General features: G+C 48.7%; 1 protein-coding gene across 7 annotated transcripts in view; it reads right to left on the bottom strand.

Annotated features, from left to right (window-relative positions):
- Positions 1 to 2641: 2641 nt before the first annotated feature.
- Slc5a11 (solute carrier family 5 member 11) overlaps positions 2642 to 13268 on the bottom strand; it is a 39483-nt gene continuing 28856 nt past the window's right edge. For all 7 annotated transcript variants that reach the window (XM_076839950.2, XM_076839951.2, XM_076839952.2 and 4 more), the window contains 6 exons: positions 10454 to 10561; positions 9985 to 10135; positions 7940 to 8108; positions 6833 to 7048; positions 6092 to 6260; positions 2642 to 2847 (listed from right to left, as the gene is read on the bottom strand). In XM_076839950.2, coding sequence (XP_076696065.2) covers positions 2642 to 2847; positions 6092 to 6260; positions 6833 to 7048; positions 7940 to 8108; positions 9985 to 10135; positions 10454 to 10561 — 1019 coding nt within the window. The remainder of the gene's footprint in view (positions 2848 to 6091; positions 6261 to 6832; positions 7049 to 7939; positions 8109 to 9984; positions 10136 to 10453; positions 10562 to 13268) is intronic.

The raw sequence follows: 13268 nt of genomic DNA, 5'->3' as shown, positions 1-13268 counted from the left end.
CCAATCCTGACTTCTCTGAACCTTTTTGCAGTGTCTCACACATGAGCTTTTGGGGGACACCACACCCAAGCCATAACAGCTATGGACTGAGACCTCTGAAACCATGAGCCCTCAAATAAACTTTTCCCCCTCAAATCATCCTTGTCAGGTCTTTTAGTCCCAGCAGTGAGAAAGTTGACTAGAACATATCCCATCACCGTCACTACATTCTGGCAGAAGCAGGTCATAGGGTCTGTCTATACCCAAGGATAGGGAATTAGACAAGGGTGTGAACCACAGGAGGTAGGGATCATTGAGGGTCACCTTAAGGCCTATCTGCCACACACTTTGAAACATCATTGCTAATGACACTCTTGGCACAAGAGTGAGTTTGATACATGGAAGAGCACTTCACCAACCTTGTTTCCATCCTCCTGCTAGTATGTGAACTCAGTCTTTGTGCACATCAGCAATGATCGTTTTCCACATACGCACCCTTAGCACTGAGCCCAGGTCATGGTAACTCATTCTGTGTCCTCCAGGTAAATACTGAGGGCTTACTCTTCAGATAAACTGACCTGGACCCTGGAGAACTAACACGAGTCGTAGAAACAAAGATGATGCTGAGAGGGAGGAGCCATGAGAGCGCATGGGCATGAGCACATCTTAATTAGAGCGCTGAGGGTGCAGGTGGACAGTCCAGAGGAAGGAGGTGTCTCTTGCAGGGGCTGAGTGGAGGCAGCGTGGGGGTGGAGCCAGGGAAGGGGGTGGGGCCAGAAAAGGAAGTGGAGCTGGAGCCAGATAAGGGGGTGGAGCCAGGGAAGGGATGTGGCCAGAGCAGGAGGCAGAGCTAGATTTAAGAGGCAGGAGGCCAAGCTAGAGTTAAGAGGCAGAACCAGAGATGGAGATGGAGCCAGAATAGGGGGCGGGGCTGGAGCCAGAACAGGAGGCAGATTAGGAGCTGGAGTCAGAAGAGGAGGTGGAGCCAGAGAAGGGCATGGCCAGAGCAGGAGGCGGAGCTAGAGTTGGAGCACAGAGCAAGGAATGGGTTGGTGACGTCAGGAGGATCTAGGCCAGAAGGCCTTAAAGCCTGTACTCGAAAGCTTTCCCAAGGAAGGTAGGGAACTGGGGAGAGGAGAAGGGGAGCTGCTAGTTCCATTTGTGTTTTAGATACCTGACTATAGTGCAGAAGCGGGACTGAGGCAGAGGCAAGACTAGAAACAGGGACCAGCCTTGGAGAAGAGCTTCGCTGGCCTAAATCAAAGCGAGGCAGTGGGAAGGGAGTGGTGTGGACAGTGTTCCGAGCATGGACCAGGACCTAGGAATCAGTGTCTGACCACGTCCACTGGTCCCTTTTATGCCATCCCCTGTGCTAAGGCACAGAGGTGAGGGGGAAAATGTGACTATGTTATGACCTGAGAGAGACCTGGTCATTAGAGGCCTTATCTTTCCTACAAGGAATGTGGGCTCCATCCTGAGAGTCACTGAAAGGATTCTAAGCAGAGAGATCACTGGATCAGATTTGCTCTCTGCCTGTGGCTGAAAAAGGGGCAAGTCTACAAGTGGGAAGGCCCGTCAGGCTGCTGGTGGCAGCAATCCCAGGAGAGACAGCAGTGGCCTGAGCCATGTTAGGGACAACTTCCACTGAACTGCACTTCTGGCCCCAGCCAGAGGCAGCAGGGGTCGGTGTTCAGGTCAGCGCTGGGAGGGAGCTCCCGACTCCACTGGACAGCCCTGTGCCTCCCACTCCTCTCCTTTGGCCCCCGGAGAGGCAAGCGCAGCCTGACTCGCACACATTGTCTCTGGAGTTCTCCAGCCTCCAAAACCCTCTCAGACTCGTGCAGGGAGCCTGTTACAGGGTCTGGGTAGGAACAACATTAGCAACCAGCCCCACGTATCTGCCCCTTCTTGTGTGGCTTCAGGGCACCTTTCATCAGCCCAGAACAATCATTTGGGTTAGTGTGGAGAAGCCAGGCCTCCTAACAAGGGGAGGCTCTGGGCTAATACAGGTACCTTTGGACCAGCTGGGCCCAGGTATTGAGCACAACTAGGAACTCAAAAGAGATCACTGAGTGACTAGTAGGAGGGGGGATCCTCGGCCCCAGAGTCTCCTGTTTTCTTTTGAAGTCTGGAAGTTGGGGACCTTGGAGAAACCACTCCACTTTCTAGCTCCGTCAGGCCAGTAAATCCCTCTACCCACCACTGTCCTTGATCCAGGGCTGCAGGGCTCTTGTCCCTGGTCTTGCTCTTAGCCATGCACATGACAAACACAACCGCTATGTGGCATCCCATCAGACCCTATCAGGGCCCCAACAGAGAAACTGAGATGGCCGACTCCACAGAGTAGTAGATGGCTGCTCTCCAGGTCCCAAGCCACACTGGCCTCAACCAGTGGAGATTCTCTGTGGAGGTGCCCAGCCTGATTTTCTTATAGTATGGGATTTCAGGATCACAGTGCAAGGATCACAATGAGAAGACCTTTGGGGATCAGCTCTTCCTTTCAAGAAGAAAAGAGATAAATGTCAGGTCAAAAATGGCCCATAAACACCTTAGAAGCTTTGTGGTAAACAAACAAAAGCTTTATTATTATTATTACTTCATTAAAAAATAACAAGACATCAAAAACAAACTGAGAACTTGGACCCCCTGGGTCCACTCTGCATTAAGCAAAGTAGCCCCACAGGAAGATGGCGCAGGTCATGCAGACAATGCAGTTGACATCCAGAAGGGTTTTCACAATGGGGTTTTCCTCCAAGAAATCTATCACGGGTTCCACTTTGCCTGGGGGCTCCTCTTTGCCCTTGTTCTCCATTCCACAGAGCCACAAGATGGCCTTCACTACTTTGGACCGCTTTGGGGTCACATCACCTAAAAAGAACCCAGCAGAGGACCGTCATAGAGATGGGCTTGGTCTCCCGGAGATGGGAGAGCAGAGCCAACCTGAATGTGTTTGTGCAGTGGGATAAGCACTGGATGTTCGTGATCCAGAAACACAGTCCAACCTCCATATCCCTGGGTTCCACACCCACAGAGCCAACCAAACACCCATCATAGATGTTTGGGGGTGGGTTGGGTCAGAACTCAACATGTACAGACTTTCTTTTTTTGACATTTCCCCCAAACAATATGGTATAACTATTCACGCAGCAATCACATTGTATTAGGTATTACAAGTAATCCAGAGGTGATTTTAAATATGGAGAGGACTGTGAAAGTCACTTACATATAAATGCCAAGCCCTTTTATACAAGGGACTTGAGCACCTGTGGGTATAGGTGTCCCCGTGGGATCTGGAACTGGTTACCAAGGAACAACTGTGTTCATTAATACCTTAATCTGGAAGACTTTAATTCTGCAAGATTGGTATTTTAAGACTCTCACTGTCTTCCAAGAAAGAAACTGAGGCTCAAACTAACCAGAGTGAAGTCACACCCCTGGTAGGCAGGGACAGAGTGAATTTATGACATCTGCCACCTCCGAGATTAAGGACACCTTTCCCACACTGAGAATCCAAGCACCAAATTAACTTTGGAACTTCCTAAAAACTTGCTTTCTGCATCCCCTATTTCCTCACACTGAGAGTTAAAGCCAATGGGCTACCCCCCAACCCCCACCCTGTGACCTCACAGGCACCAGGGAAGCTGGGACCGACCACAAATCTGCATATGTATACTTCCTGCCTTCTCTCAATTTCCTGAAGATGACTATTTGAGAATAATCCATATGCAACAAAATGAAACTGAATCCCCTCCTCTCGCCATGCACAAAAGTTAACTCAAAGTGGATCAAGGAGCTTGATATCAAATCAGAGACTCTGCGTCTGATAGAAGAAAAAGTTGGCTCCGATCTACATATTGTGGGGTCGGGCTCCAAATTCCTTAATAGGACACCCATAGCACAAGAGTTAATAACAAGAATCAACAAATGGGACTTACTTAAACTGAAAAGTTTTTTCTCAGCAAGAGAAACAATAAGAGAGGTAAATAGGGAGCCTACATCATGGGAACAAATTTTTACTCCCCACACTTCAGATAGAGCCCTAATATCCAGAATATACAAAGAACTCAAAAAATTAGACAATAAGATAACAAATAACTCAATCAACAAATGGGCCAAGGACCTGAACAGACACTTCTCAGAGGAGGACATACAATCAATCAACAATCAATCAATCAAAATGCTCACCATCTCTAGCAGTCAGAGAAATGCAAATCAAAACCACCCTAAGATATCATCTCACTCCAGTAAGATTGGCAGCCATTAGGAAGTCAAACAACAAGTGCTGGCGAGGATGTGGGGAAAAGGGTACTCTTGTACATTGCTGGTGGGACTGCAAATTGGTGTGGCCAATTTAGAAAGCAGTAAGGAGATTCCTGGGAAAGCTGGGAATGGAACCACCATTTGACCCAGCTATTGCCCTTCTTGGACTATTCCCTGAAGACCTTAAAAGAGCATACTACAGGGATACTGCCACATCGATGTTCATAGCAGCACAATTCACAATAGCTAGACTGTGGAACTAACCCATATGCCCTTCAATAGATGAATGGATAAAAAAAAAATGTGGCATTTATACACCATGGAGTATTACGCAGCACTAAAAAATGACAAATCATGGAATTTGCAGGGAAATGGATGGCACTAGAGCAGATTATGCTTAGTGAAGCTAGCCAATCCCTTAAAAAACAAATACCAAATGTCTTCTTTGATATAATGAGAGCAACTAAGAACAGAGCAGGGAGGAAGAGCAGGAAGAAAAGATTAACATTAAACAGAGACATGAAGTGGGAGGGAAAGGGAGAGAAAAGGGAAATTGCATGGAATTGGAGGGACACCCTCATTGTTATACAAAATTACATATAAGAGGTTGTGAGGGGAATGGGAAAATAAACAAGGAGAGAAATGAATTACAGTAGATGGGGTAGAGAGAGAAGATGGGAGGGGAGGGGAGGGGGATAGTAGAGGATAGGAAAGGTAGCAGAACACAACAGTTACTAATAGGGCATTATGTAAAAATGTGGATGTGTAACCGATGTGATTCTGCAAACTGTTTTTGGGGTAAAAATGGGAGTTCATAACCCACTTGAATCTAATGTATGAAATATGATATGTCAAGAGCTCTGTAATGTTTTGAACAACCAATAAAAAAAAACATTAAAAAAAAAAAGAGAGAATAAGTCTCCTCTATCTTCCTTCACGACTGACTTGGAATAAACCTATTTCTCCTGCCCATTTGACTCCCAAGTATTTTTGGCGGGAAGGCCCAGCCCAGTTAGGACCCAGCTCTGACTCCCCTATGTCACAAGGCCTCCAGAAGGTGGGAGGGAAATGGACCCTTTGTGGAAAACTCCATTTCCCGGCAAACCCAATGGCCTGTCGTGAGTTGACGGGGGACGTATCTGAGCCACAGGAGGCATATTTGCATCATGTTAAAAATCATGTTTGCCTCTATCCAGAAATACGCTTTCCTCCATTTCTCTTTAAACACGTGGCCCTCTGGAGCTCCCCACGTGGGGTTGGCACAGTTCATATCCACAGTGTCCAACACCACCACCAACAGAAAGCCATGACAACCCACGGCCCTGGGGACATGGAGATAATAGGGGCCCGTGGGGACTTGGACTAACTGAAGGGCGCATCCCGTATCCTCTTAAAGCTCTAAGTGACTCTCGTCATGTAGATACATGGGCACAAGCGTTGCCATTTTTCAAAAGAAGATGGAAATCTGGAATCCTGTGTGAAACCTTCCAGTTTTTAAATGTCAACTCACATCTTATTAAAACAATAGGTGCTGAGGCCAGATAGGTCAGCCAGCGGCCAGTTTGAAACCACTCATTTAGAGAACGCCTCTGTGATCTGGCACACCCTGAGGATACATGACCGACGTTTGAGTGGCCACCTAGGGGGTCTGCTGTTAGTGACCATCTGAGACTTCTCTTCAGAGTTATAGGAGAACCCCCTCAGGTGGCCAGAGAGTGGAGGGACCAAACCCTGGATGCTAAGATCCCAAGTCCATCTCATTTTCTGGCTTGTGAATTGATAGAAAAACTTTCCCTTAAACACAGAATCCTTCTTTGGGCTCCTGTTGTAACTAAGGGAAGAGGCAACTCACAGCTGTGGGGTCTGGACATGTTTTCTTGAACAATCTCATTCTGGATGCCGGTGCTGGCGGTCTCTGGGGTCCCATTCTGAGACAGCGGAAGAGGCAGGGGAATTGCTGGTGGAACCGGTTCCTTCTGGACCCTGGGGTCGTGCCGCGTAAACCAGGTCAGGCGACTGACCTAAGGAGCCGAGATGAATTGTGAGATACGGGTGGGGGCCACCATCTTTCTTCACCTCCCCTGCCCAGCCCCAAGCTCAGCCTTGGTGCCTACGGTCTGCCCAGTCTTGCCTTCCTGCCCCAGCCCTGTACCCCATGGACATTTCCCTCCCTTGCTCCCCCGTCTTTCTCATATGGCCTCATTCTGGTTCTCAGAGCTCCACCCTCGCGCTAAGGTATGGTGGGACCCAGGGATTGACCATTTCAGCTGGGCCCTTTCTTTGGCCACAGGGATTGAGTTGGTTCATGGATGAACACAATCTTAAGCTGACTCCATCAATAGGAATCAGCAACCCCGCTAGAAATCTAGGACACAAACGCTTTTGCTGTTCCTCAATGACAGGAAAGGAGGATATACTCCTAAAGCCACACGGCACCGTAGGGGGCCCAAGATTGACACAGAAGGGAGAGATGGATCTTTCCTGAGTTCAGAATCAACCTGTCCCTGAGGCCCCAATGCTGGACTTGGGTTTTGAACCTTCAGTCCTCTTTGTCACTTGCCATGAAGAGCCTCAGTGGACATAGCTGTCATACCATCTCCTTGGAGGGCGGCTCTGTGAGCCAGCTCACGGTGCACACAGTGATCAGGGTGGCCGTGGACAAGATCATGGAGAAGTAGAGGTAGTGGACGTCCCTCACCACCGCAGGGCGCTCGTCGGGTTGATCGCACAGCGGCTGCACGTAAATAAAGTCTAGGACCAGCCTGATCAAGCCTAGGAGCAGGCCCAAGATCAGGCCTGAGAAGGCACCCTGCAAAACAGAGCACGTCACGGGCTCGGGCCTCCGGGAACCTCAGGAAGCCAATCAGGAACTCGTCTCCCCCTTTTTTGTATGATGCCCAATATTAAAACCAGAGGCACTTAACCACAGAGCCACATATCTCCAGCCCTTTTTTTAAATATTTTATTTAGAGACTGGGTCTCTCTGAGTCATTTAGGGCCTTGCTAAGCTGCTGAGGCTATCTTTGAAATCGAGATCCTCCTGCCTCAGCCTCCCAAGCTGCTGGGATTACAATCATGCACCACCATGCCCAGCAAGGAACTTGTCTTTCTTTCAATGATCATCACATGCATCAGCAATTTGGAAAGGCCTGGATCTAGGTATCTGTTTATCTTTGACAAATACAGTCATGCCTTGCTTAAGGGATTTGTTCCAGCAGCCCCAATGGATACCAGAATCATGGATGCTCGAGCGTCTTCTATAATAAGGTCCAGTGGTTCATGTAACCCACACATATTGTCCTGAATCCTTTATTTATTTATTTGGTACCAGGGATGGAACCCACAGCCATTTAACTGCTGAGCCACATCCCCAGCCCTTTAAAAAATATATATATATATTTTATTTAGAGACATGATCTCCCTAAGTTGCTTAAGGCCTCACTCAGTTGCTGAGGCTGTCCTCCTGCCTCGGCCTCCCGAGCTGCTGGGATTACAGGCCCGCACCACTGCTCCCAGCCCGCTTTCCTTTCTTCAAAGACCAGGTAACGCCCTCCCTGCGACTTCCTCCGCAGAGCTCGCTCTCCCTAATGACACCAAGCCCAGCCCATGCTGGGGTCTCCCCTGGACCCCTGCCACCGTCTTCTCCCCGTCCTCCGGGGCAGCGCTCGGCTCTTGCACGGTGCAGCTGCTGCAGAGCTACCTTTTCGTTGGCCCGCCTCCAGAAGCAGCCCAGGATGAAGACCACGGCCACCGGCGGCTGCAGGTAGGAGCTGATGGACTGGATGTAGATGAAGAGCTGGCCGCCCTGGCTGGCCTGGACCGCGGGGATCCACAGGATGGACACCAACACCAGCAGAACGACAAACACCCTGGGCCAGAGGGAGAGACCCAGGGAGTGCCATCTCCCCTGAACATGGACTTCCTTTTTTTTTTTTTAACACAGTTTGGTTGAGGTACAAATCACATAAACCACAAAATTCATCCCCCATAACTGTACAGTCCAGTAACTGTTAGTAGATTTGTAGAGTCGAACCGCCATCACTACAATTGACACTTAGAACATCCGTCACGTCAAAAGGCCCCTCGGCTCGCCCACAGCTTCGTCCTGCGCTGAGCCTACGCAACCACTTACAGGTGCTCTGTCTCTGCAGGTGGCTTTTTGGGGACATTTGCCCTAAATGGCATCACCTGGGATGTGGTCTTTTGCAGCTAGCTTCTTTGGTTAAGTATGTCTGTTACAGCACGTCCCTGTTGGAACATGTATCACTATTTGATTTCTTGAGATCCTCCTGCCTCAGCCTCCCCAGCCACTGGGACTGCAGGCGTGCCCCACTGCACCCAGCTATTTCATTTCTTTTTATGGTTGAAAACATCCCACTGTCCTGGGTCTGCCATTCCCTGTCATGGATTTTCCTTTGCCAGTTGATGGACCCTTGGATTGTTTCTCTTTTTTTTTTTTTTTGGTACTGGGGTGGGTATGTTTTGTGAAATGCATATATCAGTCTCTGTAGAGACACATGTTTTCATTTCTAGAAATTCATATTGCTGGGTCTCATGGTAAGTGTATGTTTAACATTTGCAGGAAACTGACCATCTGCTTTGGAGCACTTGAACCATTAGATTTTCCCACCCACCAACTCTAAGAGTTCCCATTTCTCTTCTTTCGTGTGTGTCTTTTTGATGAGAGGCGGTGTAGTGGTTTCTCACTGCAGTTTTAATTTGCATTTTTCTCATGATGAATGATGTGGAACATCTTTTCATGGGCTGATTAGCCATTTTTAAAATTTTTTATTTTTGTACGAGGGATTGAACTCAGGGTCCACTTGACCACTGAACCACATTCCCAGCCCTATTTTTTATTTTATTTAGAGACAGGGTCTCTGAATTGCTTAGGGCCTTGCTAAGTTGCTGAGGCTGGCTTTGAACTCGTGATCCTCCTGCCTCAGCCTCCCAAGCTGCTGGGATTGTAGGTGTGCATTTACACACCTTTATTAGCCATTTCTATAGCTTCCTTGCCGAAATGTCTAATCAAGTCTTTTGGTTTAAGAGTCCTTCCTCTATTCTATATTATGAATGCTTCGTTTTATAGGAAGTGAAAATGCTTTCAATTCTGATGAAGTTCAATGTGGCTTTCTTTTTTTTTTTTTTTTCCTGTCTCCTACAGATGGTTCTTGGGTGTCACTTCTAAGAACTCTTTTCCGAACCCAAGGCTGAAGAGCCTTTAGGGTGCATCTCCTTGAGTGACAGAGCCTCCAAGGCACTTATTTACATTTATTTTACATAAAATTTACATGCCACCCCTTTCAGCTCCTCTCATTAGACATCAGGACTCTGCAGGAGATTTGGGTGTAGAACTTTTTCTCCATCCTCCAGAATAGCCCCTTCCCTTCTACCTGGATACTCCTATCAGGGCCCTCCCCCTCTGACCCCCACCCTCCCGACTCCCCACATAGGGTTATCATTGTTCCTTGATTTCTCCTCCTCTTCCTCCTCCCTTCCTCCTCCTCTGGCTCCATGATGGCAAGACTTATGTCTTTTCACCGCGGTCTGCCAGTTCCTGGTACATAGTAGGTGCTCATTGAACGTCTCTTGAATGAATGACGTACGACTCACCCATGGCATCCATAGAGGACGCTGAGCCAGCCCGGGTACACTGTTGGGGAGACTGTGCCCGTGGGTGGGCTCAGCTCTCTTCTCCCTGACTCCCCCCCTCCCCCCGCCCAGCCCCAAGCCGGAAGACCTTACCTGCCCACAATCATGAGCTCCTTCTCAGAGGCCCGTGGCCGGATGTGATTCCACAGATCCATGGTGAAGATGGTGCTGGCACTGTTAAAGATGGAGGTGAGGGAGGACATGAGAGCCGCCACCATCACAGCCATCATGAGCCCACGCAGGCCTAGGGCAGAAGGGAGGTCTATGGGCCTCGGGCTTCCCGTCAACGGCTTCTGCCTTCACTTGTGACTCTGGTACCCCAGGCCCAAAGCCAGCTGATCCCAGTAGGCAGAACCTCAGACAGGACAGCTGGGCCGAGCTCCTGGTTATCCAGGACCTCAGCATTTAGGGGGGCTGAGGGGGACCCCTAGACCTGGGGCTCAACTGCTGAGCCCAGAGCCTATCCCTGTCCACAATGTGTCCCTACCTCAGATCAGAACCCACCCCTGCTCTCCCTGCTGGGTCCTCCAGGGGCCTCCATGTAGGGCTGAGGGGACATTACCTGTGGGCAGGAGCTCCAACACCAGCTTGGGGTAGGCGATGTCAGAGCAGCCGGAGGGGTTGCTGCAGACCTTCTGGCAGATTTCTGGGTGTGCACAAGCCACCTGATCTGCAGAGGAAGCCCAGAGTTGAGCAGAGAGACCCTCAATGCCCCAGGCCTGGTCACAGTGTGGCCTGCACAGGCCAGCACCAGGAGACAGGTTTACCGCACTTGAGTCCATAGCTCGGGGACATAGAAAGGGGCCGAGACTTTGTAGGCTGTGACCTTGTTACTTAACCTTTCCCAACTTTAGTTGCTATATCTAGAGAACTGGGAAAACGAGACTTTATAACATTATCATGAGAATAGGCTGAGATGATCCCCAGAAAGCACTCAGCACGGATCTGATACACAGGAAGTGCAGAGAAGCCCTGGCTCTTATTGTAACCCACACAAAACTGAGACACTGTGTGGCCATTCTGACCACCGCATCCTGGATCAAGATCCATCCACCCCGAATGCAGGAGGAGACTCAGAGGCAATTTCCATCTGCACTGAAGTTTGTCACTGCCTGAATCATAGCAACCACACCTTGTTCATTTCTTTTTTGTACTGGGAATTGAACCCACGGAGCTACATCCCCGGTTCTTTTGAGACATGGTCTTGCTAAATTGCCCAGGCTGGCCTCGAACTTGCGTCCTCCTATCTCAGCCTCCCAAGACTCTGGAATTCAGACATGAACCTCTACAATCCACTGGCAAACAGAGTTTAAATTCCTCTTTCCCTGTCTTCTCAACAGCTCATAGAGTTCAATGGCTACTCCTTATTTTAAACTGGGATCTCCACCATGAGAGCTCTGTCTCTCTGTGTGTCTGCAGCACTAGAGATTGAACCCAGGGCTTCATGCATGCTAGACAAGCATTCTATCACGGAGCCGCACCCTCAGCCCATATTTCTAGGCAATATCTCTAGATAATACATCTCCTGTATTTTTTAATTTTCATTAAAAATGGTAATCAAGCCCGACATGGTGGCTCATGCCTGTCATCCCAGTGGCTTGGGGTGGCGGGGGGCTGAGGCAGGAGGATGGTGAGTTCAAAGCCAGCCTCAGCAATGGCGAGGCACTAAGTAACTCAGGGAGACCCTAAATAAAATACAAAATAAGGGCTGGGGATGTGGCTAAGTGGTTGAGTGTCCCTGAGTTCAAAGCCTGGTTCAAAAAAAAAAAAAAAAAAAGTTAATAAAAATGTAAATGGGTAAAGTACATCACAATTTTAAAATCCAGTATTATTGTATCTTCATTTTCTTTTGTTGATGAGCAGAAGATCTAAGGAATGCAACTAGCCCTTCCATCCATAGAGGCGCTCAAGGGCTTCTGGGTAATGTCTTCTCTGAGCTGGGACCTGTCCTCCACTGACATTCACCAGTGGGAGAGAGAATGTGTGCTGAGGCCAGAATTAATACTACTAATAGCAATTACTTTGGAATAAAGTAGATTCCCCCTGAACTCAAAATTAAGAAGGCAGACCAAGAAAGTCTCAGGAGCCCTGGGAAGAAACACTCTCACTGAGATAAATGCTTTGAGGAGGTCAAAGATCTCAAGTTTTTATTACTTTTCTGAGAAAACTTGAGAGAAGATAATATTTACCTTCCTATTCTCAGAACGCCATCAAGTGGGTCAAAGGTCTGGTTCAAGTTCAAACTACACGAGTTCTGCCTCTGTTATCTAAGAGGCCCCGTCTTCTAGCTAAGAGAGAAGGAGCCAGGGCCTCCCCAGGTATTTCACTGTTCACTGAAAGTTTTCCTGTCTCCTGATAGAAGTGGAATCTTCAACCACAGGACACGGGACAGATGCAACGTTTATAAGGCACATCTGTTGAAGACAATTGTGTGTGTTCCTTCAGCCTAAAGAAAATGCTCATGAGGCTGGGACAGAGCTCAGCTTCACGCACAAGGCCGTGGGTTCAATCCCCAGCACCACACACACACACACACACACCCACACACACACACAAATAAAAAAGAAAGAAATATGCTCATGAGAGGGCAGGGGGTTGGTTCAGCAAGGTTATAAATGACATCAACAGCCTCCTGATCATCCGCTCACCTGTGGGTTTACCAACCACTTCCTGTCTGGAGTGCGTTCTCTTAGAGAGCTCCAGAACCCCTGCTGCTTAAACTAAATGATGCCCCGGACAAAGCCAAATCCAAACAGGGCACCCTCCTTTTCCCACAATGCAACATTCCTGGAAGGTTTGCTATGACTCAGACTCTACAATAAACACTGTGCACAGGCCTCCCAATTTTCACAACTCTGTGGGGAAGCTGGGGCTATTACCCTTATTTTAAAGACAAGGAAACTGGGGCTGGGGTTGCGGCTCAGTGGCAGAACGCTTGCCTTGCACGTGTGAGGCAAGTGTGAGGTATCGTATCTCATTTAACAATGACGGTTAATTGGCTGGTTGACTGCTAAGAGAGATGATCAGGGTCTCCTTATCCATCTTCCAGATCTCAATTCAAGGCTTGTGGTGGGATTTCCATGTCTAAGAGTCAGTTTTGGAAGCAGATAGATGCCTTGGTTCAAATCCTGGTTCAGCCAGTAACTACTTCAGCAAACCAGGTACCCGAGGGTACGAGCCTGGATTCCTGCTTGTCTCCTCAACCCTCTCATTCAACCCATCATTAATCTCATGGACCCCACTAGAAAATACACTTTCAAACCTATTGCTTGGACCGACTATGGTGTCCTCCGATGGACACTGTCAGACGCAGCCCTGCCTGGCCTTCCCTCCATGTGTGTTTCCCCAGCTCTTAGCACCACCAGTGATTCTCTCGC

This window comes from Callospermophilus lateralis, chromosome 19, assembly GCF_048772815.1.
Source record: "Callospermophilus lateralis isolate mCalLat2 chromosome 19, mCalLat2.hap1, whole genome shotgun sequence".
NCBI classification, from domain to species: Eukaryota; Metazoa; Chordata; class Mammalia; order Rodentia; family Sciuridae; genus Callospermophilus; species Callospermophilus lateralis.
Note: the sequence above shows the minus strand (reverse complement) of the source record. Positions and strands in the feature narration are given on the sequence as shown.